This window comes from Lagopus leucura, unplaced genomic scaffold, assembly GCF_019238085.1.
Source record: "Lagopus leucura isolate 7727_CA_CO unplaced genomic scaffold, USGS_WTPT01 Super-Scaffold_100050, whole genome shotgun sequence".
Lineage (NCBI taxonomy): Eukaryota > Metazoa > Chordata > Aves > Galliformes > Phasianidae > Lagopus > Lagopus leucura.
This window is the reverse complement of record NW_024962296.1, coordinates 1,569,519-1,596,982: the sequence shown is the minus strand read 5'-3', so window position 1 is coordinate 1,596,982 and position 27,464 is coordinate 1,569,519. Positions and strand designations below refer to the sequence as shown.

General features: G+C 44.9%; 1 protein-coding gene across 6 annotated transcripts in view; it reads right to left on the bottom strand.

The window, feature by feature from the left end:
- Positions 1-13,158: 13,158 nt before the first annotated feature.
- POC1A (POC1 centriolar protein A) overlaps positions 13,159-27,464 on the bottom strand; it is a 58,188-nt gene continuing 43,882 nt past the window's right edge. The window contains exons 10-11 of one of the 6 annotated variants that reach the window (XM_042885434.1): positions 24,778-24,918; positions 13,159-13,457 (exon numbers count right to left, since the gene is read on the bottom strand). In XM_042885434.1, coding sequence (XP_042741368.1) covers positions 13,332-13,457; positions 24,778-24,918 — 267 coding nt within the window. In that variant the 3' untranslated portion in view covers positions 13,159-13,331. Of the gene's footprint in view, positions 14,617-24,777; positions 24,919-27,464 lie in introns of those variants that run through there. The other 5 variants (XM_042885435.1, XM_042885436.1, XM_042885437.1 and 2 more) reach the window with 5 other exon arrangements.

Sequence of the window (27,464 nt, the reverse complement as noted above, 5' to 3'; positions counted from 1 at the left end):
AAAAAAGTACACTGTAAGCTCTTTGTATGGACTCTGGTCCCCAAGGAGGCTCTCAGAGGATCTTGGCCCTCCCTTCAAGCCATTAACCAGGCCTAAATCTTGTTCACAGGGGACCCGGCAGTAGCCAACTGGGCTGTGTGGGGCAGATGCTTTTGCACAGCAGGATTCCAGAATGTCCTCTGAATTCTGTGGTTGGGTGGGGAGTCTTTCTATTCTTCATATACTCTCCTTTCTCTTTGAGGAGGGCTTAAAACATTTAGTTGTCACAAAGCCAAGGAAATGGACTTGGAGATGGGAGGTATGTCTGGTCATTCAACACAATGATGAGAGCTGGGGGAGGCTTACGCTCCTTGGATCACAGAGAGAAAAATTCTGAAGAATGCAGACATAAGGAGAGTGTGGACCACAGCTGGAAGACTCACAAATAAACCATGCACCCCAAATAAGGCTGCTGAGAAAACCAGCTGCATTGTACCCGAAAGAAGTGGGAACCAGAGGGAAGCTGTCTTCAGGGAGAAGGAATAGAGGCCTTTCTCAGGTCTCCAGCAAACCCATGAGGCAACATCAACCCCTTAAGGATGAAAGGGAATAAGTCACAATCTGAGAAGAGAAAGAAATTTGTCTAGAGTCATCAGGGGAGGAGGCTCAGTATGGGAGATAGGAATGCATTCGAGAGAGGAACCACATGCTCAGGAAATCAGACCTGCACCTCTGTACCTGGGCACAACCATGCTCATTTTGATACAAGCTGTTTCCTTGGCCTAATATGGACACTGCTGAGAGTTGGAGGTGATTGCAGGGACCTCTCTTGAGGACGCTGTTCTACAGTCTCCAAAAACAGTTCATTCTTAGCAACCCATCTTGACAAACATTTCTGCCTTGGAGACTATAGTATCAGAGAAGAGAATATGGGTGAAACTTGTAGCTTTCAGACACTCTCAGATCTTTCAGCACTACCTCTGCTCAGCAGGTCCTGTTCACTTGGTTTTTAGTTTTACACCAACCCATTAATGGGAAATACTACCTCTATCTGCGGAAGGAAATGACCTGGGATCTTCATGACTCCGTTCACCAGCTCTAGTTCAAGACGAGCCAAACCAAAATCCCTCTGCAGTGCTGCATCTCCATCCAGCACCCAAACACCAGGGCATCTTCCAGGACCCAAATAAGTTAAGGTTTGTATGGAATGGCCTGGCCAAAAGAAAGAAGAATACAGGTGCTGATTTTGGCTCAGCCTCTCACCAGCTCAGACAATGTAACAGAGCTTAACACTGGATGTAAACGTCAGCTGAGATGGTGGCAAAACAGCCAGACGGGCAGCCTTACATTTCAATGCCAGCAGCACCCTAGCAAGCCAAGTTAAAGAAACCATAGGTCTCTGCATCAAAGTTGGAGACTACAGTGTGACTGCATTGTGGGCAGAGCTGCGACATATGGTCATAAGCAAGTCACCATGCCTCCAGTCAGGATCCCTGTCCTTGAGAAGCAGTTTCAGTATCACCTTGCCCATCTCACAGAGCTCCAGCTAAGATCCCCAAGACACTTGCTCAGTGCTGCAATTGTGTGACTGGTTTTCTATGTGATGCTGTGTGACTGCTGAGAAACGTACCAGTAAGGTCTGTGAAGGGCCTCCAGCTGCAGAAGATGACTAGTTGCAGCAGCACCCAAGACTTCTTAGGGTAAGCTGGTCTCATCACTGATGAGATCCACATATCATCATGTAAGGGCAGCATGTGGTCTTCTCTTCAGTCAGTCCCATTTTATCAGGTCCAGCTGTACCAAGTTCAGAAATGTCACGGTGTGATGAGAAACATGATCACGCCAGGCTTGCTCTTCAGCAGAGGCCACAGCCTCAAGTAAGTAGGGGCAAACCAAAATCAAGCCCTATGGATAAGCCCTACACTTCCCCAGAATTGTTTTTTCTGGCTTTACCTGATTGTTGCACTAGAGGGTACTGAGTTTTTGAGCACGTACCATGGTGGCCCCTCGAGGGGATGGACGAGTGGATAGACTTCCATCCCTGTAAAGTAAGATAAAAAAATACAATTAAACACAGAGCCTTCTGTGAACAGTACACCTCTCCTCCACTTGGAGTGGGATCACCACCAGCCAACATGTTGCTTAAATAGTGCCAGGACCCAACTGAATACTACTAGCTGCAAGACAACAAGCAGTTTGTCCTACAGGGACACATAGCAGCTTTATGTCACGACTCAGATTCAAAAAAGCAAAGGCTCAATGCTCAGGGTGAAGAAGACATTTAAGTTCCTCTAGGTCAACAACTACAAAGTCCTCAGCTGGAACTTCACTGCAGGCTTGGCACAACTGCAGAAATCCTTTAATTTAGGCACAGGGGCTAATTTTAACTAACCTCAGGAATTTCAGCTGATTTAGTAGTTAAACCGGTGCAGATAGAGATGGATGATGATAGCGATGGATGGATTGCAGCAGTCATGCTCAGAGTGCTAAGGAATTGACTTCAGAAAAATCAAGGTAAACCTTTTTAACTTCCATACAGACAGAGAATTAGCAATAACAAGAAAAATAAAATAGAGCAACAACAAAAACCAACCTTCATTAATTGTTTAAATCATACAGTTTCTCACTGGACAAAACAAGGAGGGTTGGTGAGAAAGACATCCTAAGATGAAGTGTGGCAAATGCAGGGCAGTGCCTGGAACAGGAGTAAGCAGGGAAGGAAGATAATTTCATTTTGTGAACACTGATGACCAGACAAGCCGTTGTGGCTGCCCATCCCTACTGCTCACTCTCCACATGAGCAGAAAGATGTGAGAAAGAGTTCAAGCGGTCTCTAAAAGCCTTTCTGTGGGCTGGCCTGGACTCCCGCACATTATGTGTCTCACAGCCACAGCTCACTTCTTCAACCTAGAGGCTCTCCTGCCCTAGGGCGCATATAAGCTTAGACCAGCAAGCTCCTTCCTCCTAGATACACCAGTATCAGGCTCCAGCCCGCAGCAGAAAGGAGCTGGAAGGACCAGCAGCACGAAGGACCAGGAGCACTCTCCATTATGTTTGGCTCGTGCTGCTGTCTGGTGGGTCTAGAAGCCAGCACGTGTTCGGCATGGTCCCAAGAGCTACAGCTAAACAGAGGAGCCTGGAGCTGTACAAGCTACAACTCCCACCAGCTGAAACCACAGCTCGTCAAAATCTCTGCGATGCTTTGTGCCCCCAGGATAGCTGGGAGAAGACAGAGCCCACACCCATGTTTAATGTTCATACATTAAAATCAAATCCACAAATGCCAACTGGATTTTTTATTCCCCCCTCACTGCTTACACAATGCTCTAGAGCTCCTGACCCAGTCAGACACCCATCCTCTCCCTGCCGCAGCATTCCACCCTCTGTGGTCCCCAGCCTTCATCCTACAAGCATCCTTAGATCTAAGAGCAATGGCATGGTCCCTCAGATGGTTTTAGCTGCTATAGAATGCTTTCCCAGACCACAGTGGTCTGTTGTACACAGTCCCAGTGCATAGAACCCCTGTGACACCCAAGTAAGCTAAGGTACATGACTGAGTGGTCTGAAGATGTAAGGGGACAGCTCTTATTAAACCCAAGATAGGTTGGGAGGGATAAAAGAGAGAGGTACACACTGCTCAAGTCCAAGGGAAACACAACACCTTTCAAAATGAAGGTGGGTGAAAAAGCAGCTCACCACCTCCTGCAACGTTTTACCTCCTGCAACCTTTTACCAGTGCATCCCAAGCAGCAGCAATAACAGTGAGGGGAGGAAGGAGCAATGCATCCCTCAAATCCCTGGACAGGACCAGAGCAGCTTATTGCAGTGTGAGAGCAGCTCTGACCAAGCCTGTGCAATACTACAGTGAACTAAGGATTGATGGCTGTAGCAGACATTTATTTCACTTTCTGCTGCTTCTCTCCCATCATGGCAAATTAGTAAGGTATTTGCATCTAAAAGGGGGACAAGCCTCTCACAGCTAGCCCTGTACTCTGAGGCCAAGGCAGAATTCACCAGGAGCCAGGCTAGAAAGTGCAGATAACACAGCGGTAAAATTCGCCACTGGATCTCCCTGTTCCTTTGGTGCAGTGGTGAAACCAGGTGGGATGGCCATGTGTGAATCCAAGGCTGCCTCTGAACTACAAGAAGTGGGATAAAGGGAAGAGAAGTGGCCCCTCGCCACCCTGCCAATTTTCACTGCTGTTAAATATCATCATCTCCGCTCTCTTTAATCTTGGCTTCTCCTCTGAGATCTGGCAGTAAAGGAAGCCCCGTAATGAGGTGGGGAAAGAGGCGGAGTAATTGCAGCGAAGAATGTAAGCCCTGAGAGTTTGCTCAGAGCAGGGGGCAGAGAGCACAGGGAAACCCACCAGCTGCAGGAAGATGAAGCACTGGCACCTGTCTGGTGAGAAAAAGGGAGCAAAGCCAGAGGCTGGCTCACAGTTTCTTGAAATGAAGCAAGTGGATCTACTCCTGGCGGAGGGAATGGTGCAGCACCAACCCCAGGTTCTCCATCAGTACTTTCACTTTCTTGAATGCCGCTGCATTTGTTAGCAAGCAGGCAGCAAGGTTAGCAACAGGTATAGGCAAAGCAGGCAGCTGCTTGAGGCAGCAGATTGCCAGAGGTGGCAAAAGAGCTGGCTGCACACCACAGCCCTGCAGAGCCAGTTGCTATGGCTGCACCCTCACCCACAGCCTGGGAACGGCACAACCCCTGCTGAATTAGACAGCATTGACCTTCCCTGCCTTTCACAGCACCAGGGAGATGATGGAGATAGCTGCGAGCAGGCAGTCACTCCTGCTTACACCAGCACAGGCTGCTGGCACAGACCGTAACAGCTCTGTCTGGAGATGCTATTGTAAAGTACCACAGTGGGGAGCAGGACACAGACAGGGTTTCCCTGGGTGCTACTCCCCACCCCACCCTCATTCCTTTCCATCCACGTTGCAGGTTGGAGTGGTTCACCACCTGATCTTCAGAGTTCTCAATTACCTGTAGAAAAAAGAAGCCAGTGCACCTCTGAGCTCCTCTTGGTCTACTTCCCCCAGCTGGTATTGAAGGAACACTCTGCACCGACTGCCTCATAAGCTGCTCTTCTAGTGGCTTTCAGTCATAGAATCATTAAGGCTGGAAAGGACCATTGAGATCATCCAGTCCAACCATCAACCCATACCACCATGTCCACTGAACCCCAGTGCCACATCTATAGTTCTTTAAAAGCCCCAGGGACAGTGATTCTACCGCCTGCCTGGGCAGCCTGTGCCAATACCTCACCTTTCTCAGGAGAACTTTTTTCTAATATCCAACCTGAATGTTCCCTGGTGCAACTCTGTGCCATTTCCTCTTGTCCTATTGCTAGTTACCTGGGAAAAAAGGCCCACCCCCACCTTGCCACAACATCTTTTCAGGGCCTCAGCCCAGCAATCCAGTCAGTCCAGATTCTTCTGTAGGGCTCTTCCTACCCCCAGGCAGATTGACACTTCCCCCAAACTTGATGTCATCTGCAAGCTTACTGAGGATGCACTCAATGCCCTCATCCAGGTCATCAATAAAGATACCGACCTGGACAGACCCCAGCACCTACCCCAGGGGAGCACTGCTTGCAATTGGTCACCAGCTGGATTTACCTCCATTCACCTCCACTCTCTGGGCATGCAGCCAGTTCTTTACCCAGCAAAGTGTGTACCTGTCCAAGCCACAGGCTGCCAGCTTCTCTAGGAGAATGCTGGGGGAGTCAGTAAGGGGTTTACTGAAGTCTAGGTAGATCACATCCGCAGTGCTTTCCCCATCCATCAGGAAGGTCACTCAATCATTGAAGGAGATCAGTCTAGTCTAGCAGGACTTGCCTTTCATGAACCCATGTTGGCTTGGTCTGAGCTCCTGGCTGTCCTGAACGCACCAAGTGACTGCACTCAAGACAATCTGCCCCATGACCTTTCCCAGGAGCTCCCCTGACTCTTCTTCTGACCCTTCTTGTAAATGAAGTCTCGTCTTTGCTTCCTTTAAAAAAAGCCACGTCTGCAGAGCATGGTTAACAGCTGGTTCTTCTCAACACCAGCTTGTGACCATACCTGAGCCAAGACAAAAAAACCCAAGCAACAACAAAAAAGCTGTTCTCTAGACTACTGGAGCGGGGGTAGAAAGTGCCACCTCTTCAGGTCACAGTACAGCTGGATGAGCTGAGGCAAAGCCATAGATTGGGAAGCTGCATTCCAGTTTTGGGTTTGGGACCCTAAAGCCAGAGGGAGCTGTGTCACTCTGACAGGCAAAAAGCTAGACTATATCTGTGTTAGGAAATGACAGTCTTGACGATGGACAGTTTTGTACCAGCTTTTGCAGGGTGCTGCACAAGATTGGCCCTCCAAAAATCAGATCAAACAGCCTTATAGAGCATCAGAAGTTCTTCAGAACAAAATAACTGTGCTCAGTGCTGCCTCGGTGACAGGCATCTCAGGAATTTCCAGCATCCTTAGGCCTCCACTCTCCCACCTGGGCTGCCAAATTTAGAAAGCCAGTCCCATGGCTCACCCACCCTATCCCCCATCACCTGGACCGCTCTCAAGGCACTGCACTCATGGACAAATCACTCCTCTGTGCTCAGATGAGCCCCTCTCCAGCAAAGATGCCTGACTGAGGGGAAAGGCAGGAAAAGCAGGCGTGTTATAATATTCTCATCAAGCACACCTTGCTCCAGACACCTTGCAGCAATTTTTCCTTTGTAAGGTCTATCAGTTTCATAAATAGTACAGCAAAGGGAAGAAACGTATCCTGTGATGACACAGGTCAAATAATCTCTCCCTCAGGAAACCAACAGTCTACAAAAAAATAACCCAGCATATGAGTATTGATCTTCAAGCAGATGAAGTGACACTAAAGACATTTCTTAATCACCTTGGCAGCACGTAGGTGCAACCATATTGAAGTAGGTCACCTGGAAGGGTTTTGCTCCACAAACCTGCAGGCTTTTAGCCTGCATTTCTCTCAGAAAAACACTTGGCAGGAGCCAGACAACACTTGCATGCCTCGAGCATGTTTGTCTCCTAACACAGAAAGTCAGTGGGATGGGGAAGGAGGTGCAGAGAGCAAGGCTTAACTTGGAGCTAATAACCCCCCTTAGGGTTTCTTTGAGGGAGAGGCACAAACAGCTGTGGAAGCATCCATGGTATTTTAACACCATATTGCAGTCCTCAGTACCAAGTCTTGGGAGAACAGACCAGCTCCATTGCAAATGCAGCTGGACCTCTCCCAGATCCCTCCCCTCCACCCCACACACTGGATCTCAGTCTGCTCTGGGGCCCATCTGAACAGCTGTTGTTACAGTACACCCTCTGCTTCCCACAGCTTTGCTCCTTTCCAGCTGTGCCACCATGGCACGAGAGAGAGAACCAGGGAAGAACATTTTTTTTTTTTAAGCACAATGCTGCCATTTTCACTCCACATCTTTTCCTTACATCAACTCTGTATTACAAAACATCACCCTAACTGGGGCTTAACCTACAGCCAATGTGAAAAGAACAGAAAAGAAGCAGTAAGTGGAGGAGGAGTTCTGCAAAGTTTATCCATGTTAAATGCTGTCTTTCCCTAAGACCTCAAAAGGAGAAACCAGACAGCCTCTTGACCATGCTGTATTTGTATGGTATATAAATATACATATTTGACAAGACAAACTCTCCTTTGATAGGATAAACCCCCTCTGTGAGGGCCCAAAGCCTCATTTTATTTAAAGCTGCTTGGGGTTGGGTTCCTTAAGCTCTGCCACTACCACAGATAGATGCAAGACAGGGTAGAATGTCACAGAAGAGAAACTGATGTACAGCTGCAAAACCAAAGCCTGCTCTCCCAAAATCTCCTACGATCTGTGATTAAACCAGAAGAAACTTTCACAGACTACTTTCCACAGTAGGAGCCAGCAGACCCACAGAGTCTACTGATCTTCCCTCAGAAGAAACTGAACAGGCTGACACAGAGCTGTATCAGGCCTCGAGTCCTGGCTGGGGACTTTCCCCTGCACCATCCACATAGCTGCTGAGTTCAGGGTGTTGCCCTTGGGCCACTGTTTCCCAAGTAGTGAGTTTGCTTAGTACAGGAAAACCACTCTCAAGAGTTTGTATGATGGCACGACCGTTCCCATCTTGGTGGTCACAAGAGACAGGGGCAGCGCTAGTCCCTTGTCTTTTGCAGAAAGCTCTTCCTTGGTGAGGAACATGCAACAAGTGCATTCTTCAGCCATAGGTCTGCATCACAAGACAGACACAAAAAACACGCCAGAACAAAGGCAGTAATGTCCTCTGAATCGACCACAGTCTTTCAGAGAAGATGGGCAACTAGAAGAAAAAAAAAAAAAAAACAAAACAAAAAAGGATATTCCTAGGTTTTCATAGGATAGAAACCATCTGACTGCTAACCTGATTAGCACCAGGCAGCCTGCTGCACTGTATGGACCCAGCATTTATATTTGCAGAGCAGATTCACAGAAGGGCAGAAGCAACAACCCCTCAATGAGATTTTATCTTGTTACAAGGAGCTTATCCTCCAGGGATGACCTCACAGTGCTTAGCACCCTCAGAAGCTGGAAAGGCTGAGAAGGGAAGTTTCTCCTCCATTCAGAAGATCTGCTATATTTCAGGCACCAAAGCCTGGCTCTGGCTTTCAGATGGCTGCAAATGTGACAATGGAAACTTTACCAAAAACAGTGTGTTTTTGTAGGCACACATGAGGGGAAGTCTGGGTGGAACAGCTCCCAGACAGCTGCTAAGAAAATACTGACAGAAAGGGTGGAGGAAAGGAAGTGAAGCAATGCTAGAGCTCCATCCAGGCAACAGCTTAGTTTAACCCTTCTGGTCATCAGCTGAAAGAGCAGCTGCCACCATCAGCATGCTGCACAGCCATGAGCTCTCAGAGTAAATGGGATTAACCTTTGTGTTACCACTTGTTGGAACTCTGCTGAAAAACCATCTTCGTGGTTGACTACAAGCATTGCACCATGCAGAACATCGCCATACTCTCAGCCTGATGGGTGCCCAGAGGGCAGCAGCAAGTCATCAGTCGTGTGGAAGAGGCCTGCAGGGATCAGGAACAGTGAAGGAGACAGAGCAGTGGGTTTCCTGCTGTGTCGGGTTATTGCGAAGACAGGACTGAAGTGAGGATAAAAATCTAAAGGTAGTCAGCATGGAAAGACTTCTTTGCAGATGGCAAATTCACAGACCCAAAGCCATCCAGCTTGTCTCAGCTGCTGCTAAGCAGGCTATGAGATAGCACGTGCCACAACGTCCCCAGTCGTTCATGATGCTCACTCCCCACGAGACGTCACCCCACAGCTCCCTCTTCTGACACATACCTCAGTTTTCGTTCAGAAATGATCCCATTTAACTTCAAGGGATTGTTTTCTCCTCTAAAACCAGGTCATTTTGATGGCTGTTGGTGTAGCACAAGCCCTTTGGCAGGAAAGTCCTGGGGAGCAGCACCTCACGCACCAAGCAGGGAGTTGCAGCCTCACGCTGAAGCCTCAGGTGACAGCAATGGGTGCACTATGTAACAGCAAGGTGGTCAGTCCTCACATCCCCAGAAACATGGCTGCTGGGCTACAGGAAGGGAGAAGGTAAAGGATGAGAGACGTGTTCTGGGAATGAGCTGACCCCTCTCTTCCCTGACACACTACATTCAATTAGCTCTCCATCCACAGAAACTGCACGTCAAAAGAGGAAGCGATTTATATTCATCTCCAGCAACAAAGAGAACGGGGGATTGAAGAGTGATTTTTGCCTGCAGTGGCAGTTTCTTCACAGAGCTAGAAATAGATCCCAGCTTTCCTGGAAACACACATAGGCTTTCTGAAGCAGGCTAAATCGAGGTTGAACATACAGAAGAAAATCAGTAAGAGAATATTCTTTCTCATTACACTTTGTTCTTAGAGCTGACCGGTATGAACGATTTGAGAAGCATCTGCACTGTACCAGGAGACAATTTCTGAAAGCAAGGGAAGAAATGTAGCACCACTCCCGTGTCACAAGCAACAAACCTTTGCAAACTGATCTGTTTCCCTCCCCTCCTGCTCAGTCACGTTTCAAATAACCCTTTGCTTAAGAGCAGATCTTTAAAGATGTTATGCAAAGTGGTGAGCACCAAGAGACTTAGATCATAGTTGGGTCTTATTTTCTAATTAGCTGACAAACACATGTAACCATTATGCAGGCAGAGGATTCTCCTGGCCATCTCACTTCCTGGCCAGAAGAATCAATACCACAGTGCTCCAGTGCTTCTGTCTGCTCAGTTATGAACTCAACTGCTGTATCTGCCTAATTCCAGCTCTCCCACAGGAAGGGAAGCGGGCAGAGCATGAGGATTCCTAACTTTTTTGCCCATCGCAGTTACGTTGAACGTGCTTCATGCTCAGAGCAGCCAAAATCACAGATTCATAGAAATATTAAAAAGGCATTTGCAGCAGCCTCCAGGCACAACCTGCTTCCCCAAGGGACCAATCTCAGCACAAAGAACTGTTGCTAAAACTTGAGTGAGGTCATACATCTGGCAAATATAATGGCAACAAATTAAACTACTTTTTTAAGAACTTGGCTTGGCTGCCTGTGTGCCTTGGAGATCCAAAACAAAATATTTAACTCTTCGTAGCCTCCTCCTGCAGAGCTTACCACAAGCAGTTTTCATGCCATATCACCCTCACACGGTGTAGAAGCGATGTCAGGCTCCTTGTTCACAGCTGATCCATTGCTTCTCGGGTTAATGGCTTTGCAAATCAGTTACTGTAGATATTCCCCAAGTAAAATACAATTTAAAAAACAAACAAACAAACAAACACACACAAATGTAAAAGCAGAAGTGGATTCAACTCATTCTGGAAGCTATCCTGACCTCAGCGTGTGGAAACATGGCGCTTCATGGATGGAGCTAAGCACAGAACCCAGGGAAAAGATGGACAGGAGGATTTGGGCTCCTCAAATGTTTTTTTGAGCTTATTGCTCAAGAACGATTACTTAAAGTGTGCTTTCCACATCTTACCTGCCTCCCAAGTAATACCCAGGTATTAGAAGTGCTGGTACATTTTAAGTCCTGATATTCAGCTCAAGGTAAGAGGCAATAGGAAGGGGACACTGAAAAGAAAGCATGCTGCCAAGATACAGGGCAAGGAAATGATTGAGATGGAGAGCACTGTCAAAAGAAATCCCCTTCTTACCACCGAAATCACGTGGAACTTGGTAGATTCCCCCTTCCCTTCGCTCTTCACACACACCCATGGCGCATTACTTTTACAAGAACAGGTTTCATTGATCAAATGAATACTTCTAAGAAGCTAAGTAAGGAAAAGCAACTTTTCCTGCATCCCACTAGCTTGTCCTTCAGCACCTGAGCATCTCATCTGTTTTACAAGCACAATTATCTTTCAAACAGATTCACTTAATGTCTGAAAGAAAAAAAGCATCTTTATCAAATGTGCCCGAGTCATTTGTACCTTATACAGTACGTTAGGGAGAATGGCAAATCACTTCTGTGGCATCCAAGACATTAGAAATTACCAATTAAGAGAAGTTTAAAAATCGACGGCCGCTGGAACAGCTCATTTTCACATCCTCTCCATACCTACACCTCAAAAGCCAGCTCACAGCGCTGGGGTCAGGTTGACAAATGAAGGTCTTGCAGCTCATTTTTGTCACTGTTTCAGGGGCAGGACAGGCACACACATCAGAATCCCCTCCTCCCAGCCAGTCCATCACATCTGTTCATCTCAGCTAAAATGGTTACAGTCTCTCTCTCTCTCTCTCTGTGGAAAGCCACTGAAAGCTTATAGCAAGAGAATGGAAGTTTTTCAGAGAAGTGATTCCATTATCGTAATCTGACAGAAAATAACATTAATCAGACTGGGAGCTCAGAAACAGAAAACAATCGTGTGATAGAACACAGAGAAACTCACATTTACAATCCACCCAAAAAGCATGGAAACGAGAAAGCTTCACACAAATGAAAGAAAATTAATAAAAATATAAAAACAGTGACAGTGCCAACAGGGGCTAAAGACATGGAAAGCACCAGAATGGAAAGAGCAAAAACCTCCTGGTGATGGCAGGGGATGCAAACAGCCTTGTCCACGTGGGAAGAGGATTAACAGTCCAGACACAGTACAAGCAGACTGCAGCAGGAACAGGTGCAAAACACTGGTGTAGCCTTAAGGTCTGTAAAGCTCTATGTGAAAGAAGGGTGCCAGCCAAGTCGCAAGCATCTGCGATGCCCACAGCACATCTGGAGATGGGGGCTTTGGAAGCCCTGGAGTCTGGCAAACAAGTGTGACTGTCACGGATTGGGAGAGAAGCAAACTCCCAATGGTTCAGAAAGTCGTGGGGAGGGTTTGGTGAACCCAGAGACACTCAAGTTGCTACAGCTCATTTCTTGAGAATGTACAGAACAGATTATTACAATAATTCGTGTGTGTTCACAAAAGCTATCTTGTAGAGCAGCATGTACCAGAAGTCCAAATTCTTTTGCAGCTATATACTGAACACCTGCTAAAGACCTGGAAGTCTTAGGAGCGTGTGATGCAGGGAAGGGGGTGAGTGATGAGCTGTTCAGCTGTAAAATCATCTGCAAAATGACTGAAAATTAAAGGCAGTCCAGAGTCAAAAGAGAAAAGGTTTCTGACTGCAGCCAGTGTGCTGCTATCTGGTTGCCTTTTCTCCCCCTCTCCCCTTCCTTTAAATTAAATAAATGGACAGATACAAAACAAAAGCTGCCTGACAATCCACCCAGCATCTGACCTAGCAGAGCTAGGGCCCTTCCTCTAGCCTCAGCACAGCAAAGTCTTCCACAGACTGCATGAGGAAGCAGGTTAAATCCCACCACTGGGCTAACCTCTGTACAAAACCAGCATTTAATCCATGCCATCAAATTTGCCAGGCAGGAACTGGAACTTGGTGAGGCAGACCATTCAACAGGTGCTAACTAGGATCTGTGATCTGAGAACAGAGGGGAGCTCCCACTGGCCAGGATATTCTGGGAGATTCTCCTTGAGCCACATAGCCAGCAACAAACCATCTGGCAGCTCTAGAATGCTTAAGCGCTTCAACTGAGCAGCAGCTCAGGCAGGAGAGATGAAACCTTTTCAGATGGTCCTCAAACCCCTCACTGGTTCCTACAGTACCTGGAAGACATAAGAAATCACAAAAATCATCCACTCTTACAAATAAAAATCTTTTATTTTAGTAAAGTAACAAAGCTTTGTATTTACAGATACAGTAACTGTACATACGAATTAAAAATTGATTACTTTCCAAACCATTAAAGTCACCCAGTCTGTTGAGAATACAAACCCCTGCATCCCCCAAGGGCCTTCAGCAGCGCTCCTCTTTCACAAACTCAATTCTCTTTGTTCTGAATTATTTTCTGCTGGTTCTCCAGAAACTCCTTCAGCTTGTTCTCCGTGAGGGTCAGCCTCTGCTCCAGGATGGAAACTGTCTGCAAAACAAAAGGAAAGCTGCCGCCGAGCCACGCAGAGAAACCAGCTATGTGCTGTGCTGTCAGAGGGCAAGGGAATGCTATGTTCAAGGAAATACTCTGAGCTATTTCAGAGCTGTAGCACCAGGGTCAAGTGAGGAACTGTCCCAATCCAAGGCAGCACAGTGGGGTGACGAAGGTGAATTACAACTCAGACTGGCAGCACATACCTCAACATATGGCCTGAATTTCTCTGTGCAATCCAGTTACCTCACAAAGGGGTTGTTATTAGCTCCTCCTAAAGCTGAAGTCATTGTGGACAGAGTATATGGAAAAAACATTTTAACCAGGAAGCAATAAAAGCCTCTGCTGAAAATCCTTTAATGGACCATCCTTAGGTAACCAAGAGAGCTATCTGTGGAAAACCACTTATAGATTCCAAAGATGCTGGAATAACTGATAATAGGCAGTAATTACATTTAATGCTTTAATACCCATAAACAGCAGTCAATAGCTTCATATTCTGAGCATTTTTACTGCCATCAATAACATACCTTGTCAAAAACGAAGGATGTTCAGAACCTCAGACTTCAATGAAGTAATTCAAACAAACTTGGGCTATTTGTATAGAGGTTATAAATAAAAAAATCTTTAAACATTTCATAAGCACATGACTAAGTGCTTGACAAAAGAAAGCAGGTCTCTTTATCTCCATTTTATTACTGGGGAAACTAAAATGTAAAGAAAGGAAATAGTTTGGCTAAGGACAGTTGATAGGCCAGGAAACGTCTCCTGCAAAACCATTTGGGAAATGAGAGGAACAGCTGGAAGGGATGAAGTGAAAACACAGGCATGGTGAAAGCACAACACCAAGCACTACTATGAAGACATCTCTGTCAGCCACACTGCAACACCTCATCTTGACAAAGTCAGGAAGGGCTTTGCATCATAAGATTCACCATAATACACTTCTTTTCTCCTTCCAAACACAGCTCAAATCTTAGCTGAGGCCCCAGGCAGCATATCAAAGCTAATAGGAGCCAACCACACTGCTACACACAGCGGTGGAACAAAGCACAAACACAGTGGACTTCAGAACACGTCAAATTTGAGGAAGAGTTGCAAGGAAGGTCTTGTCTGCTTCATACTTTCATGTAATTTTCATTCCAATGAATTCGTAGTGAGCACTGTTTTGCAAACTAGAAAAGGAAAAGGAGAAAGATGGGAGATGCACTAAATTCAAAGAGCTGATGAGCACAGACCATTCTGAATACACAGTGCTTAAAATACAGAGTCATAGGAAGGTGTGGGAAAGTACAAAAATGCCATTACTGATACACACACAGGCACCACACAAAGAGAGAGAAAGTAACTTCCACACAAAAAGGCTACTTCCATTTCAGCTGACAGTTTTACAATGTTTCTATGGCCTATTCCCAAACCAAACCCTTGTTGGGAAGCAAATTAACCCACGTGTATTCAACTGGTGCTACTTTTCAGAAGGTGATGAGCCAACAACCCCAGGAGACAAATGCCACCAGCCCGGGTTGACCAGACACAGCTTTGCACTCAAACTGTTTCCCTATGGCAGGATTATGGCAGGGAGGTGGTTGAGTCTCCATCCCTGGCTGTGTTTAAAAACCGTTTGGATGTGGTGCTCAGGGACAGGATTTAGCTGAGGGTTGTTAGAGTTGGGGTAGGATGGTTGGGTTGTGGACGGACTCGATGATCTTGAAGGTCTTTTCCAACCTGAGCGATCCTATGATTCTATGACTTTGGGTTCTCAGTGTCAGAAGCCTTAGCCATGAGTGCACTGCACACTGGAAAATGGTGAGGAGAGCCACATTGAAGAGACAGCGTTGCATCATTTGCACTTTTTAAGGTCTGGAGAAAATATTCAGCTTCATCCTCCCCTAAGCTGAGACACGAAGCAGTCTTATTTGCTTACTTGATGATAAACTTCCCATCTCGTTCCCCCGTGTTATTGCAGTGATGGTGGCCCAAGTACAATCCTGCAACAGTTTCAGCTTTTACCAACATCTTCTCTTTAATTCGAATCAAATACTTTCAGTGGGGACACGGCCTCCAGGCAGAGGCTTTTGCAGAGCCCTGTGGGGCAGTCCAGCTGGCTTCTTTTGAGAATTACAGATAAGCAGAGCCCAGCAGTAGCTGAATGCCAGCAGAAACCAGTTCCTCCACTGCTCAAGGAAAACCCGAGCAGCAGAGCAAAGGACATTTGTGTTCCTCAGGTGACACAGACTCCTCATCATAGCCTGTAGCACATTTTGGAGAGCCACGAGACAAATCCCTGTGGTTAACCACAAGAGAGAGCAGTCCGGACAGAAGGCCAGTAATTAACTAAAACCAAGCACTGAGCACGGAACTGAGAGAGAAGCAGACCAGAGCATAAAAACATAAATAACGCTGCGCCCACTGGGCTACAGGATGCCTAACAAGTCGGGGATGAGACAGGGTTTGACTGAGTAAAGGACAGGGGATGCAATGCTGCTCTGGTTGAGCACTGCGGGACCCTTCAAAACATTTATCTGCACAATGCTACTGGAATCAGGTGCTGGTTGTGCCTACAAAGGATACAGCCAAACACCAACTGCAAAGTGCAGCACTGCCTCTTGCAGGCAAAACGTTACACACGTTTCCTCTATTCCTGACATCATGAACCATACCATAAAATCCCTTTCTGCACTGAATGTAGAAGTAGTTTCCTAGTTTTACTTCTGTAAAAAGATTCCTGAAGTTCACTCCACCCCTAATGGTTGTCAGTTTTCCGCTGACTTATAACGCATCAAATAAGAAGCAGTGTTGTTTCTACCTCTTCAGTTTTTCCTTTTCATCTGCATGTCAATTTATGAAGACAGCATTTTCCTCTCAATGTATTAAAAAAACACATTTGCCTGCAAAAGAACAGGCAGCAAATGCAGAAATGTTAGAACAGGAAAAACTATCAGACAATCCAACAGCAGTTGTAAAACAGGGATTTCTAATCACAAAGCACAAAGACACTGGAACGATTACATCTCTGTGCCATGAATACATCATTCTTTAATTCTTTGCATCAACTTACAATGATGTTAGGAGTGTAATATCATGTTTTAAACTTCTAGGTGTACGTTAAGTAACAATGAAAGTTGAAGAGGCTTTATGTCCCTTACCTGCAGCAGCACTCTGGGCAGGACGCCATAAGCAGCTGTACTTATTCACTATGTTGATGCAAAAGCTAGGGCATGCAATGCTGTGGCTATTTAAAGCTTCTCCTTGCTCACAGTGAAGCTCAGAAGTTCCTTACAGTCCTAATTCATCCAGGGACCAACTATCTACTTGATGGGGGAAAAAAAATCCAACCAAACGTATCTTTCAGTACCTTTACAGATTCCATGCAGCAGCCTCTCCTTCTCTTCACCTTATGGGACCGGCAGAGAGGGCAGGCAATGCAGCAGCAGAAGAGCAGAACACAAAAGGGATGGATGGCATGTGGACTTGCACAATGAGACAGGCAAGCTCCGACCTGGACTTGCAGGCTTAGTTGCTCTGACTCCTGCCATGCAGGTGGCATGCACACTGGCTTGTTTGAAGAGTCCAGCTGTGATTCTCTACAGGTTACCCAGCTTTCCATAAAAATGGTTAAGCCCCAAAGAGGCCCAAAAGTACAGAAAGTAAATGGCATTATAAAAACACTGCATCAAAAGGGGGCAGAAGGGTCCCTCCTCAGCAAATGCTAGTGAGTAGGCTCAGTGGTACCTACGCTTTCTCTAAACAAGTTCAGTGAGTAAAATAAACTAGCAGAGAAACAGTTCTCATTCACGTAGCCATAGATCTGCATGTTTGCAGAAAAAACACCTCCTTCCACAAATGACAGTTTAAAATACTAGACATAAACTGCAGAAATGAAGAGGCTCATGGGAGAACTTGAGCAGCGAGTCACATTAAAGTTCACACACAAATGTGTCTGGTGAGAAGTACCCTTTCCACCCACTGCACAAAGCTTTGCCCTGACTTGCTGTCAGCCTCCCTTCCACTTCAGTCTCCATATCCAGAGGAATCCAAAGGATGCTCCTGCTCTTAGTAAGTATACTTAAAGAAAACTAGGTTGCCCTCTTTATGCACAAATTATACCCTAGCACTGTTTCTAGTTAGGACTCGAACCTGCTACCAACACTCAGAATCTCTGAAGCGTTCTTAGCAAAAGCTGGTGCTTTAGACTAAGCAAGGGAAAGATAAATAAATCTCACATCCAGTAGCAGAACAAGACACGATGCCTTCACTGGTATCAATGCATTAAGGAGCAAACAAACGCACTTGGTGCTCTTCGTATGGCAGGACCAGCCTTACTTTATACTAGTCAAAGCCTTCAACTCAGAGACCAAATACACCAGTAACTTTTCACGTGAAAAAAGATGATAGTGCCTTGTTCCTGCAAATTAAAACAATATCTGCTAAGCCAGAGGTATTTTAAATAAGCTCCATATAATAAGCTCCATCATCCTACTTATTTTGAATCCAAGCTCTAAGGTAAACTCACAAAGCCTGTCTGCACCAAGTATCTCACAGCAGCCAGATTTAACGGCAGCACATTGATTATTTCAGAATGAAAATGTTTCATTTAATCATTCTGTCTTCACTCCCCCAATATTTCTTCAATGCAACCTCATGAATTTTCAAGCTTATTTTGAAACACTAATTCCACAAAATTCTCTGCTGCTGCCAAACACTCAGCCCTGGTGCAGGCAGACAGGGCTGTACAGCTCACAGCTGCTGTACAGCCAGGGTTAGGAAGGCCCACAAACACACTGGATGAGCTTTTCTAAATATGCGTTCCTTCTACCTTCCAACACTTCACTTTCTCAGATGCCTGAATCAGTTCAATGCTCCTCAATGAAAGAGGACAGAAGCAGCTTTGGTGGTCCTGCAAAGGGCTTGGGTTCAGTGACAACAACAGCACTATCACTTATAACACTCATTCCAACTTCTACAACAGAGAAGGCACACAAAGTACCTGAAAATTCCAGCACTGTCAACTTTGCCAGACCAAGCAGCATGGTCAGTGCCAACGCTGCAGCAGCTTAACAGGCCCTAGAACTCAGCCAAGGCTCTTCATTGCATTAAATCAGACACGTCCAACCTGCAGCCCATGTAATGCAGCCTGCCCTCTGACACTGTGCCATCGTGGCAGCAGCTCTTCCCAGCCCAGCTCACCCCCGGCAAGCAACCAAAACATCAGCCCTTCACTCACTGCAGCCCAGGCAAGCCATTAGTTTGGACACCAGTGTACTAAAATCAATCCTAGAGTGCAGGAGATGAGCTACAGCTGTGACAGTGAGCTCTGTGCAGCGCAGAGACTCAAGGCACGTAGCTGTATCTCTAACTGTGCCTTCCAAAGCAGAAGGCTCTCACTAAAATGTTTCATCGTGCCTCTCTGTTGATTCAGTAGATCAGAAAAAGCTAAACTGACAGTACTTGCACAGGGTGCTGAGAGTTTCTGGAGGAGAAGAGCTGTGCTGTTACAGCTTCCACAGGTCACAGAGTCCAGCGACAAAATCTGGCACACTAAGATGAGCCAAGGTAAAATATTCAGGTATGCATGCTGAAAATGACTGCATGGCGTATTGTTCAGAAACCCCAGAACACTCAGGTCTTCTCAACCACAGGGATGATGACGTGCCTCAAAGATGTACTGTGTCCTTTACACATTACCCTATCTAACTCTGGAAGGATGCAAAGCACTCAGCTGAACGCACCCAGCTCCCGCCACTCAGTGGCTGAAAAACAACAAGATAATCAAGCAGTATCAAGTGATCCTTCTTAAAGATCTGCTCTTAAGAAAAACAAAACAGACTGTGGGAGGCGTTGCATGTGCCTGCCCACCACCAGCTACATGAAGGGGAAGACCCTCAGAACCTGCAGGGAAACAAGAAGCGTTTTTGAGAACCTGGCCTCGGGACAGGGCTGTGCAAACACAGCACAGTCACTGGAAGTGTGTGTAACCCAGGCAGTCTTAGAAAGAAACAAAATCCCTAAGAGATTCTTATAGCAAGCGTAGTTTAGAAATGCATTTCAGAAAATAATAACTCAGATGATGGTTTATTGAGGACTGGCAAGAAACAGGGTGCTTCATTTATTGTGAGCAAGAGGTCAAAGACGCCACATCTCCAAGAGATGGTTTTGAGTCATCTCTAAGCTCTTTTAATTAAGATTTAAAAATGAAATTCATCTAGCATTTCACAGACTTTTCAGATTTGAATGCTTTATGCTTTTTTTTTTTCTTTTTTTTTTTTTCCCCCCTAAATGATGGTTTGGATTTCAAATCATTTCTTTTGGAAAAAAAACCTGTTTGCTGCTTTCTCCTACTTGCTGGGAGCTCCCATAGCCAGCAGCAGTTCAGATATTACAAGCAACATATCAACCAAGACATTTGTGCAAGGCACAGGTAGCAGCTTTTGTGACCAATAACACCATTCCTTAAATTCTAACTGCTTGTCACTGTGTAAGGATTTACTTTATTGCACGTGGATTAAACAACAGGTTTAATGCCTCTCAGAAAAGAGATGGCATTTATTCTAACATGCACTTTAAAGATTGTTTCCCTAAAATGTACGATGCAGGCATGATATTAATCATCTGTATTACATGCATTGCACACATATTTAGTTTTAATTAGGAAGCATCTCATTTCTCGCAGTCTTTTTTCACAGTAGACAACTGCAAGTGTCTGGAGTGAAGGCAGGAGCATAGAAACTGTTTAATATCACTGTTGCTAATGCAAATTTCTCACTGAAGCCAGGATGCTTACTCACACACAATCCTACTCCAGCTGAGCAGTTCAGCTGCAAGTGCAGAAAATGCATTTCAGATACACACACCAAGTAATGTGTGTTCTTAATATCTGCTCCATTTTGGTTCCAGCTGAAAACCACCTTTACACCCCACGACTTTAAGGAGAAGTTATCCAAGAAAAACACAACACCTTTAATCTTCATTCCCAGCCCTTTGGATACACACTGAGATACTGAGATCCAGCCTTCAGTTGTAAACAGACAAACAAAAATCCCCTTCCTCATTTTCACATCTCTGAAATAACAGTAAATAAGAGGATTTTAATAAATTGTTTAGACACTGGCAAGATACAAAACTGCAGGGGAGGGAGGAGCAAGGCTTACATGATGCAAGCTCATCACTCCCATCCCCTTCTTCTTGTTACTGGATTTGAACTGCCCACTTTGCTACAGAAGGGCACCAGGGCATCTCTCAGTAAGCCAACAACTAATGCAAATGACTTCACATCGTATTTCAAGATAGCAAGACTATTGAGCATGTGCTACTCACCTGAAAGAGGCAGTCAAAGACTAACTTCTTTATTTTCATGTGAAATACAGTCTACAGACATGTTTAGAAAAAAATATGGAGCTGCTGTCAGGTCACGTTAGACCACTTTCTTACTTAAAACAAAAACACAGCTTGCTGGTAAAGAGGGAAAGATAAAGGTTTTATTAAACCATACTTAAAGGATGCTGTCAAGACATTTAAGAATAAAATCACAGAACCACAGAATCCTTAGATTTGGAAGGGACCTCTGAAGGCCATCATCCCCCCAGCTTGTATTGGTAATGAGGGTCACCTCAACCCAGGTGCAGAACTTATGTTTGGATGTGTTGAACCTCATGAGGTTCATCTGGGCCCACTGCTCAAGCCTGTCCTGCCCCTCTGATGGCATCCCTTCCCTCCCTGTGCTGTACTGAACAGACCCCACAGCTTGGTGTCATCAGCAAACTTGCTGAGGGTGCCCTCAGCCCCACAGTTGATGTCACTGATGAAGACATTAAAGAGCATCAGCCCCAGCACCGACCCTTGGGAGACATCACTGATCTCCATCTGGACACTGACTGCCACCCTCTGGACTCAACCCTGCACCAGTTCTTCATTCACTGAAGATTCTGCCCATCAAACCCACATCTCCCCAGTTTGGAGAGAAGGGTTTTGTGGGGTACCGTGTCAAAGGCCTCAATGAAGTCGAGTTAGATGACACAAGTGGCTCTTCCCTTGTCCACTGATGCAGTGATATCACAGTCAGAATTTCACAACATAAAAAGGAAGCACATCTATTAGTTGTAACAGCAACTGCTCCATGTTGAAGCAACAGACACCAGTTTCCTCTGCTCTTACTAGAGAAATCTGATGAGAAGTGCCGAGTGAAGAAACAAGCCTGTTCCATGCATCCTGCTGTGCACTAATGCCTTACTGCTTCAGTGTTTCTACTTTCATTTGGTGGCTGGCAGGAAGACACCTCTTAAATAGAACAAAAACAATTCTGCTGTCTTCAAGTGCATGACACTCCATCCAGAGATCTATTAGCAACAGAGTGAAGGCGTTGGTAATGGATGAGCAGCAGACAATGCAGCTTCAAGCATGTGGCGCAGAACAGAGCTGTGTGCCAGCAGGAGATGACAGTGCTCAGATGATTTCTTGCTATTACCACTTTTAGCAGACAATTTTTCTCCTTCCCTCTTTTTACCGCAGTAAACCTTGAAATGATAGCTAAGGAAATGCTACAAAACGATAGACTCAACAGATTAATTTTACGTTTGCATATTTTTGCAGAGTAGTTTATCACAACTTCAAGTTTTCTCCACACTAAATTGATACAGTGCTGGAAACTCTGGTAAGCACAGAGAGCAGGAACTCAAGGTGTCACAACAGAAACGCACCCAAGCTCCCGCACCGCCAACCAATCCGAAATCCTTGGTGAACTCATGGATAGCTACATCAATAGAAAATGCCTGGAAATATTTTTGGGGTGCTGGTGAGGTGTGCCTGTCCTTTCTCTTCAGCTAAGAAAACAGCTTAAAAATATCAACCCACTGATGCTGTTAGTGTTATCTTTAAGTGAGCAATGCTCAGGCATTATGTAGCAATGACTTTTAACAGAGCACTGGGAGACTACTGGTATAGCCTCAGCCTTTCTTGAAGGGAGAAAAATGATGAAGCCTGTGATGCCTTATTTCTTCACAAAGACTTTTTGCTGTTTATTTGTGAAAGCATTTTTTAAAAGAAGCAGTGGTGTCCTTTCACAGAAAGAAGTCACCAACTCCAAAGCTGGAGAAACTGTAAAAATATACATTAGTTTGAGCCTGCAATGTGCAGGAAGCAATGCTCTGTCAGGCTCTGAAAGGAACAGCCAACAAAGACAACCATCCAACAATCACTGCTGCTGTCTCCTCTTCAGATCTCAGCTAGCAACCAGCATGTTGTGGTTCCACCTGGACAACACTTAATTGGCACTGACCAGGTGATAAAAGATTGAAAGAGGTGATAAAGGTGCCTTTGAGGGCTCTGTGCTCCCTGCTGTTATAACTCACCTGCACAGCATGCCCATAAGGAGAAGGAAAAAAAGTGCAGCTACACAAGCAGGTTCCTTTTAGTTACCTTCTGTTTCTTTGCCCTGCTAACTGCACCTGTGCTCCTCCTCCTTCAGGAATCTCCTCTCCTACTCCAAACACAAGGGATTCTTCCACATTCATTTGCATAAGCTTGACAGTTTTGTGCAGACTTGTTTCACTTCTAAATATTACAATGTTACAATTATAATGAAGAATTATGAAACCATTTGAACAACACGTTGGGTACATTTACTTGTGCATACGCATGGTGTTAAAACAAAATACAAGAGACTAGAATCAAAGGAAAACAAAGTACTGTACAGATGGCAAAAAAAATCTACAGCTGAAAGGTTGCTGAATGCACAATTACTCAAAGCAGCTTCTACTTTTTTTTTGTTTGTTTGCTTTTTTTTTCCTTTTTTTTTTTTTTTTTTCCTCCTTACACTATAATTTCAGGGCTAGTTTCAATGTTATCCTAAAACCTCCTAATTCATTCCTCCCCCAGTGATCTCCACTTCACTCTCTTTTTGCTAGGTTTAAAATAGCATTTTGATTTTTTTTTCGGTTATGCAATGACTTGCAGAGATGTTTGCATTGCTTTTATCTAGTTTAAACCCCACACATGCTGCTTACTGCAATATTTGCTCCCTCTAAGTACCTATGAAGTTGAAAAGGAGACATTACACAAACTTCATCAGGACCATGGATCTGATTTGTGTAATTAAAGATGAATATCACAATCCAAACTTCTTACTACAGAGACAAAAACAGTAAGATATTTTGTGCATGTACTAGGTTGTATTTCATCATAAAAACACAGAACCAATGTCATAGAAGAGCTTTCTCCCTCCAGTGAAGATTCTAAAGACTATAGAAAAGTGTTTTCTTGCACTTTCTTGCCAAACGAATTTCAATATCTTTTGGTTTTCACTCTATTTTAGACTGCCTGTAGTCCTACAATGCTTTATATCCCCAAATCAGCTGTGCTTCAGTACTTGTTGGGTACTCCAGTGCATCATCCTAAACTTCTTTGTGGATAACATGTACTTCTCTGAAGAAAAAAGAGCCAACTCAAACCAGTAACTCAAGTGTTCAATATTCAGTGTTAAACATCTGCTTGCTCTTCCCCAGAAACAACATTCAAACTCGCAGAAAAGAACTCCCATGAAGTTTCCTTCCTTCTGATGACGTTGTGCTCTGCAGATCAATGGTGTTTACACCACCCCATGCCTTCTCCCCACTTCTCACATCCCTCAAAAATATACAATGAAATTTAGCCCCAATAAATGGTCAGAAACAAACATTTCCTAACGGAAATAATGAGTAATGATTTAGTTAAACAGAAAAGACTGCTTAAGAAGAATTTAGGGACAGAGCTAACATACACTGTGATGGATGATCATTAACAGTTGATGCCATTCCAGCACTACTTTGGGTCTCTGGGGAAGAACAGCATGTGAATGCTTTGCAAAGGCTCAGTTGTTTGCTAGCTGTAGGTGAAAAGCTCATTCGAGAGGTGGGGCCCAGGAGGGCCCAGACATGTAAGGTGAGAAAAGAACACTGCAGAAATTGAATGGCATAGGTGAATGTTGGGGGCTGGGGAAAGGATCTGAGTTTACCTACAGAATACAACATAACTGGGGGAGGAGCAGTAACCAGCCAGTCACTGAGACAAGAGTTCTACTACCTGCAATTTTAGCCACACCTTCAGATATTACCTTGGATAAACTTTGGCTAATAACAGAAGGTACCAGAGCTGGCCTGTTTAGCTCTCTGCTACACTGCAGCGTAACAGAAATGGGGAAAGAACAGAACCTGAACTAGAAGTTCTGATGTGAGAGAACTGAGATACGCTGATAGATCAAAAGATTCATCAAATTAACTACTAAAAAGCAGAGATTTTAGACTAGCCACATTTATTCTATGAAGCTACTGGAAAATTTCATTATAAAATCAAATAGCACACCATACCTGAGTCAGAACATCCAGCTGTCCTATAATATGCTCCAAGGTATCTGCAATATGGACATCCTCCTCTGGCCGTTCATGGTTCCTACCAGTATCCTGAGATTTTGTTTTCTTAAGATGAACACCACAATCCATTTCTGATGGCTAAAAAAATAAACAGATACAGTCTGCTACTGCAACAGAAACAACCGGAAAAGATTTTCTGTTTTATGGAAGGTAAACACTGAAGGACAATTTATGGTGGGAAACAGTCTGAGAGGTCAAGAGAAAATCAAGTGTTTGTTCTTTGTTCTTGCCATGGCTGAAAAAAGAAAAGCTGCTGCAAACTCATCTGCCTTCACAGTCTGGAGTGGCATGATTTTTGTTGGCAGTATGTGGTGCATTTTCTTTTTAAAGCCTGCATTAGGAAAGGCAAAGCTTAGATAACAATACTGAAGCAATCCTGAAAGGCTCAAGTTCTGTATGATCAAAGAGCTTTGCGTGCTCATGTACAGCCACAGACTGTGCTGGTAAATGGATATTCAATGGAGCCACACAGTGCTATCTCTAAACTGTAGAATTAAATAAGCTACCTGACAGGAGTCAAATTATTCAATTCTAACAGCGTAAGGAAGAAAAGGTTTAGTGCCTTGTGCAGCAAAAGGTTCCCTCCACGGTCTGTTAGTTGTAAGAAAGCAATGATGTAGAACTGAAGCTCAGCTAAAGCAAAATGATCCAACATGCATTACAGACACAGCTTTGATTTAACCCTGATAATTTATCTTCTTTTAACTTGAACCAGTTTTCCCTCCCCAGTGAGATTAACTGTACAAGATTACTTTGAAATTTCAATTTCAATTGTTTTAGTTATGCAAGTCTGAATATTCCATTCAGAAGAAAATTTTAAAAACATATACAGATCTTTACTAAGGAGCTTTTTCTTTCAAAATGCTGTACTCCTTCTAGAACAAATGCTATTTGTGTTAATTGTCTGCATTATCACCAGCAAAAGTTTAGAGTTCATCTAACTGAACAATTTAGCCAACCAACACACTAGTCTGCAATTGCAGACAACTTCCTTACCTTACACTGACAGCCATTACTTGGTATAAACCTGAGAACTCAGAGCTTAAAACGTGGCTCTCCACGGCCTGATGCCCAGTGCAGTTCTATCCCATGGATGGGACTTACTGCTCATGGAAAGGGCAGAAGTTTGGAAAACTGACAAAAAAGAAAGGGATCCAGATAGACTGAAAAACAGTCTCTACATAGCTTCCATTTCTACATTCACACACATTGCTGTGAAGGCATTTTTAATGCTGCACTTAATCATTCACCTCTCAGCATTTAATGCAAAAAAACCATTTAGAATGTTTCACGTAACTTTAAAACCAGAAATGTTTAGCATAGCAAGATTTCTTTTCAGATAAAAACATAAAGAGAGTCTACAGGCACTCGGCTCACTGCCTTTTCAATCAAGGCTGGCTGGAAATGCACGTCCAGGCAGAACATGTTCCCTGGGACAGGACACACAAAGCCCAACCATCGTTACCACGTGCAGTGAAAGGCCACCAACACACTGCTCACACACAGCTGGGTGGCACTGTCAGAAAGGCTCCTGTGGCTGCTATCCAGCCCCCCAGTTAAGCAAAGTAAGCAACAAACAGTGCGATGAAAGAGACACTGGACTACAAGAAGAGAGAGGTAATAGGCTTTGGCAGAACTCCTGCTGCTGTCCACTACCTGCTTTTAAGAGCTGCACTCCACTGCAACCAAGCCATCAAAGACTATCCGGAGTCCTTGGCCAGCACGGATCAGACTGCAAAGCCCAGTCACAGGTTTGTGCTGCAGGTAGCCCAAGAGCCATGTGTTGTTCACTGATGCACTAATTTAAACAACTAAAACCATGAACTCTTACAGACACCACCTGATCGCTGCTCACAAAGAGCCAGGCAGAGAAACTGAGATCAGCTCGCTCCAACCTCTTACTCATCCCACCTGCTTGGATGGAATGAAGATACACTCTGAAATCTGGGACCTCTCTGAGGAGGCCTCTCCAAGAGCGCTGCATAAGGTACACAACAAAGGTTAAGAATCTGCCCAACACAGGCACAAGATAATCTCACTAAAAACGCCTGCAAACCCTCATCTCATAACACCTGAAAACATTCAGCAATAAATGCAGCCCACAACATACACAGAAGAATCACAGAACAGAATCATAGAATCCTTAGAGTTGGAAGGGATCTCTGAAGGCCATCCAGTCCATTGCCCTTTAACAAACAGGGACGTGCACAGCTAGGTCAGGTTGCCCACAGCTTGATCCAGCCCCACTTTGAAAGTGTTCAGGGATGGGACATCAACCACGTCACTGGGTAACTTGTGCCAGCACCTCACCACCCTCACTGCAGAAGACTTATCACTTATATCCAACCTAAATCTACCAACTTTGAGCTTGAAGACATTTCCCCTTGTTCTCTCACCACAGACCCTGCTGAAGAGTCTGTCCCCTTCTTTCCTGTTGTTGACAAACCACTATCAGGTCACCTCTCAGCCTTCTCTGGTCACGTTGCACAGCACCAGCTCAGCCTGTCCTTGTAGGAGAGGTGTTCCATTCCATGGATCATTTCCGTGGCCCTTCTCTGGACACACTCCAACAGGCCCACATCTCTCCACATCTCCACAGGACTCCCCATCTGGATGCTGTACTT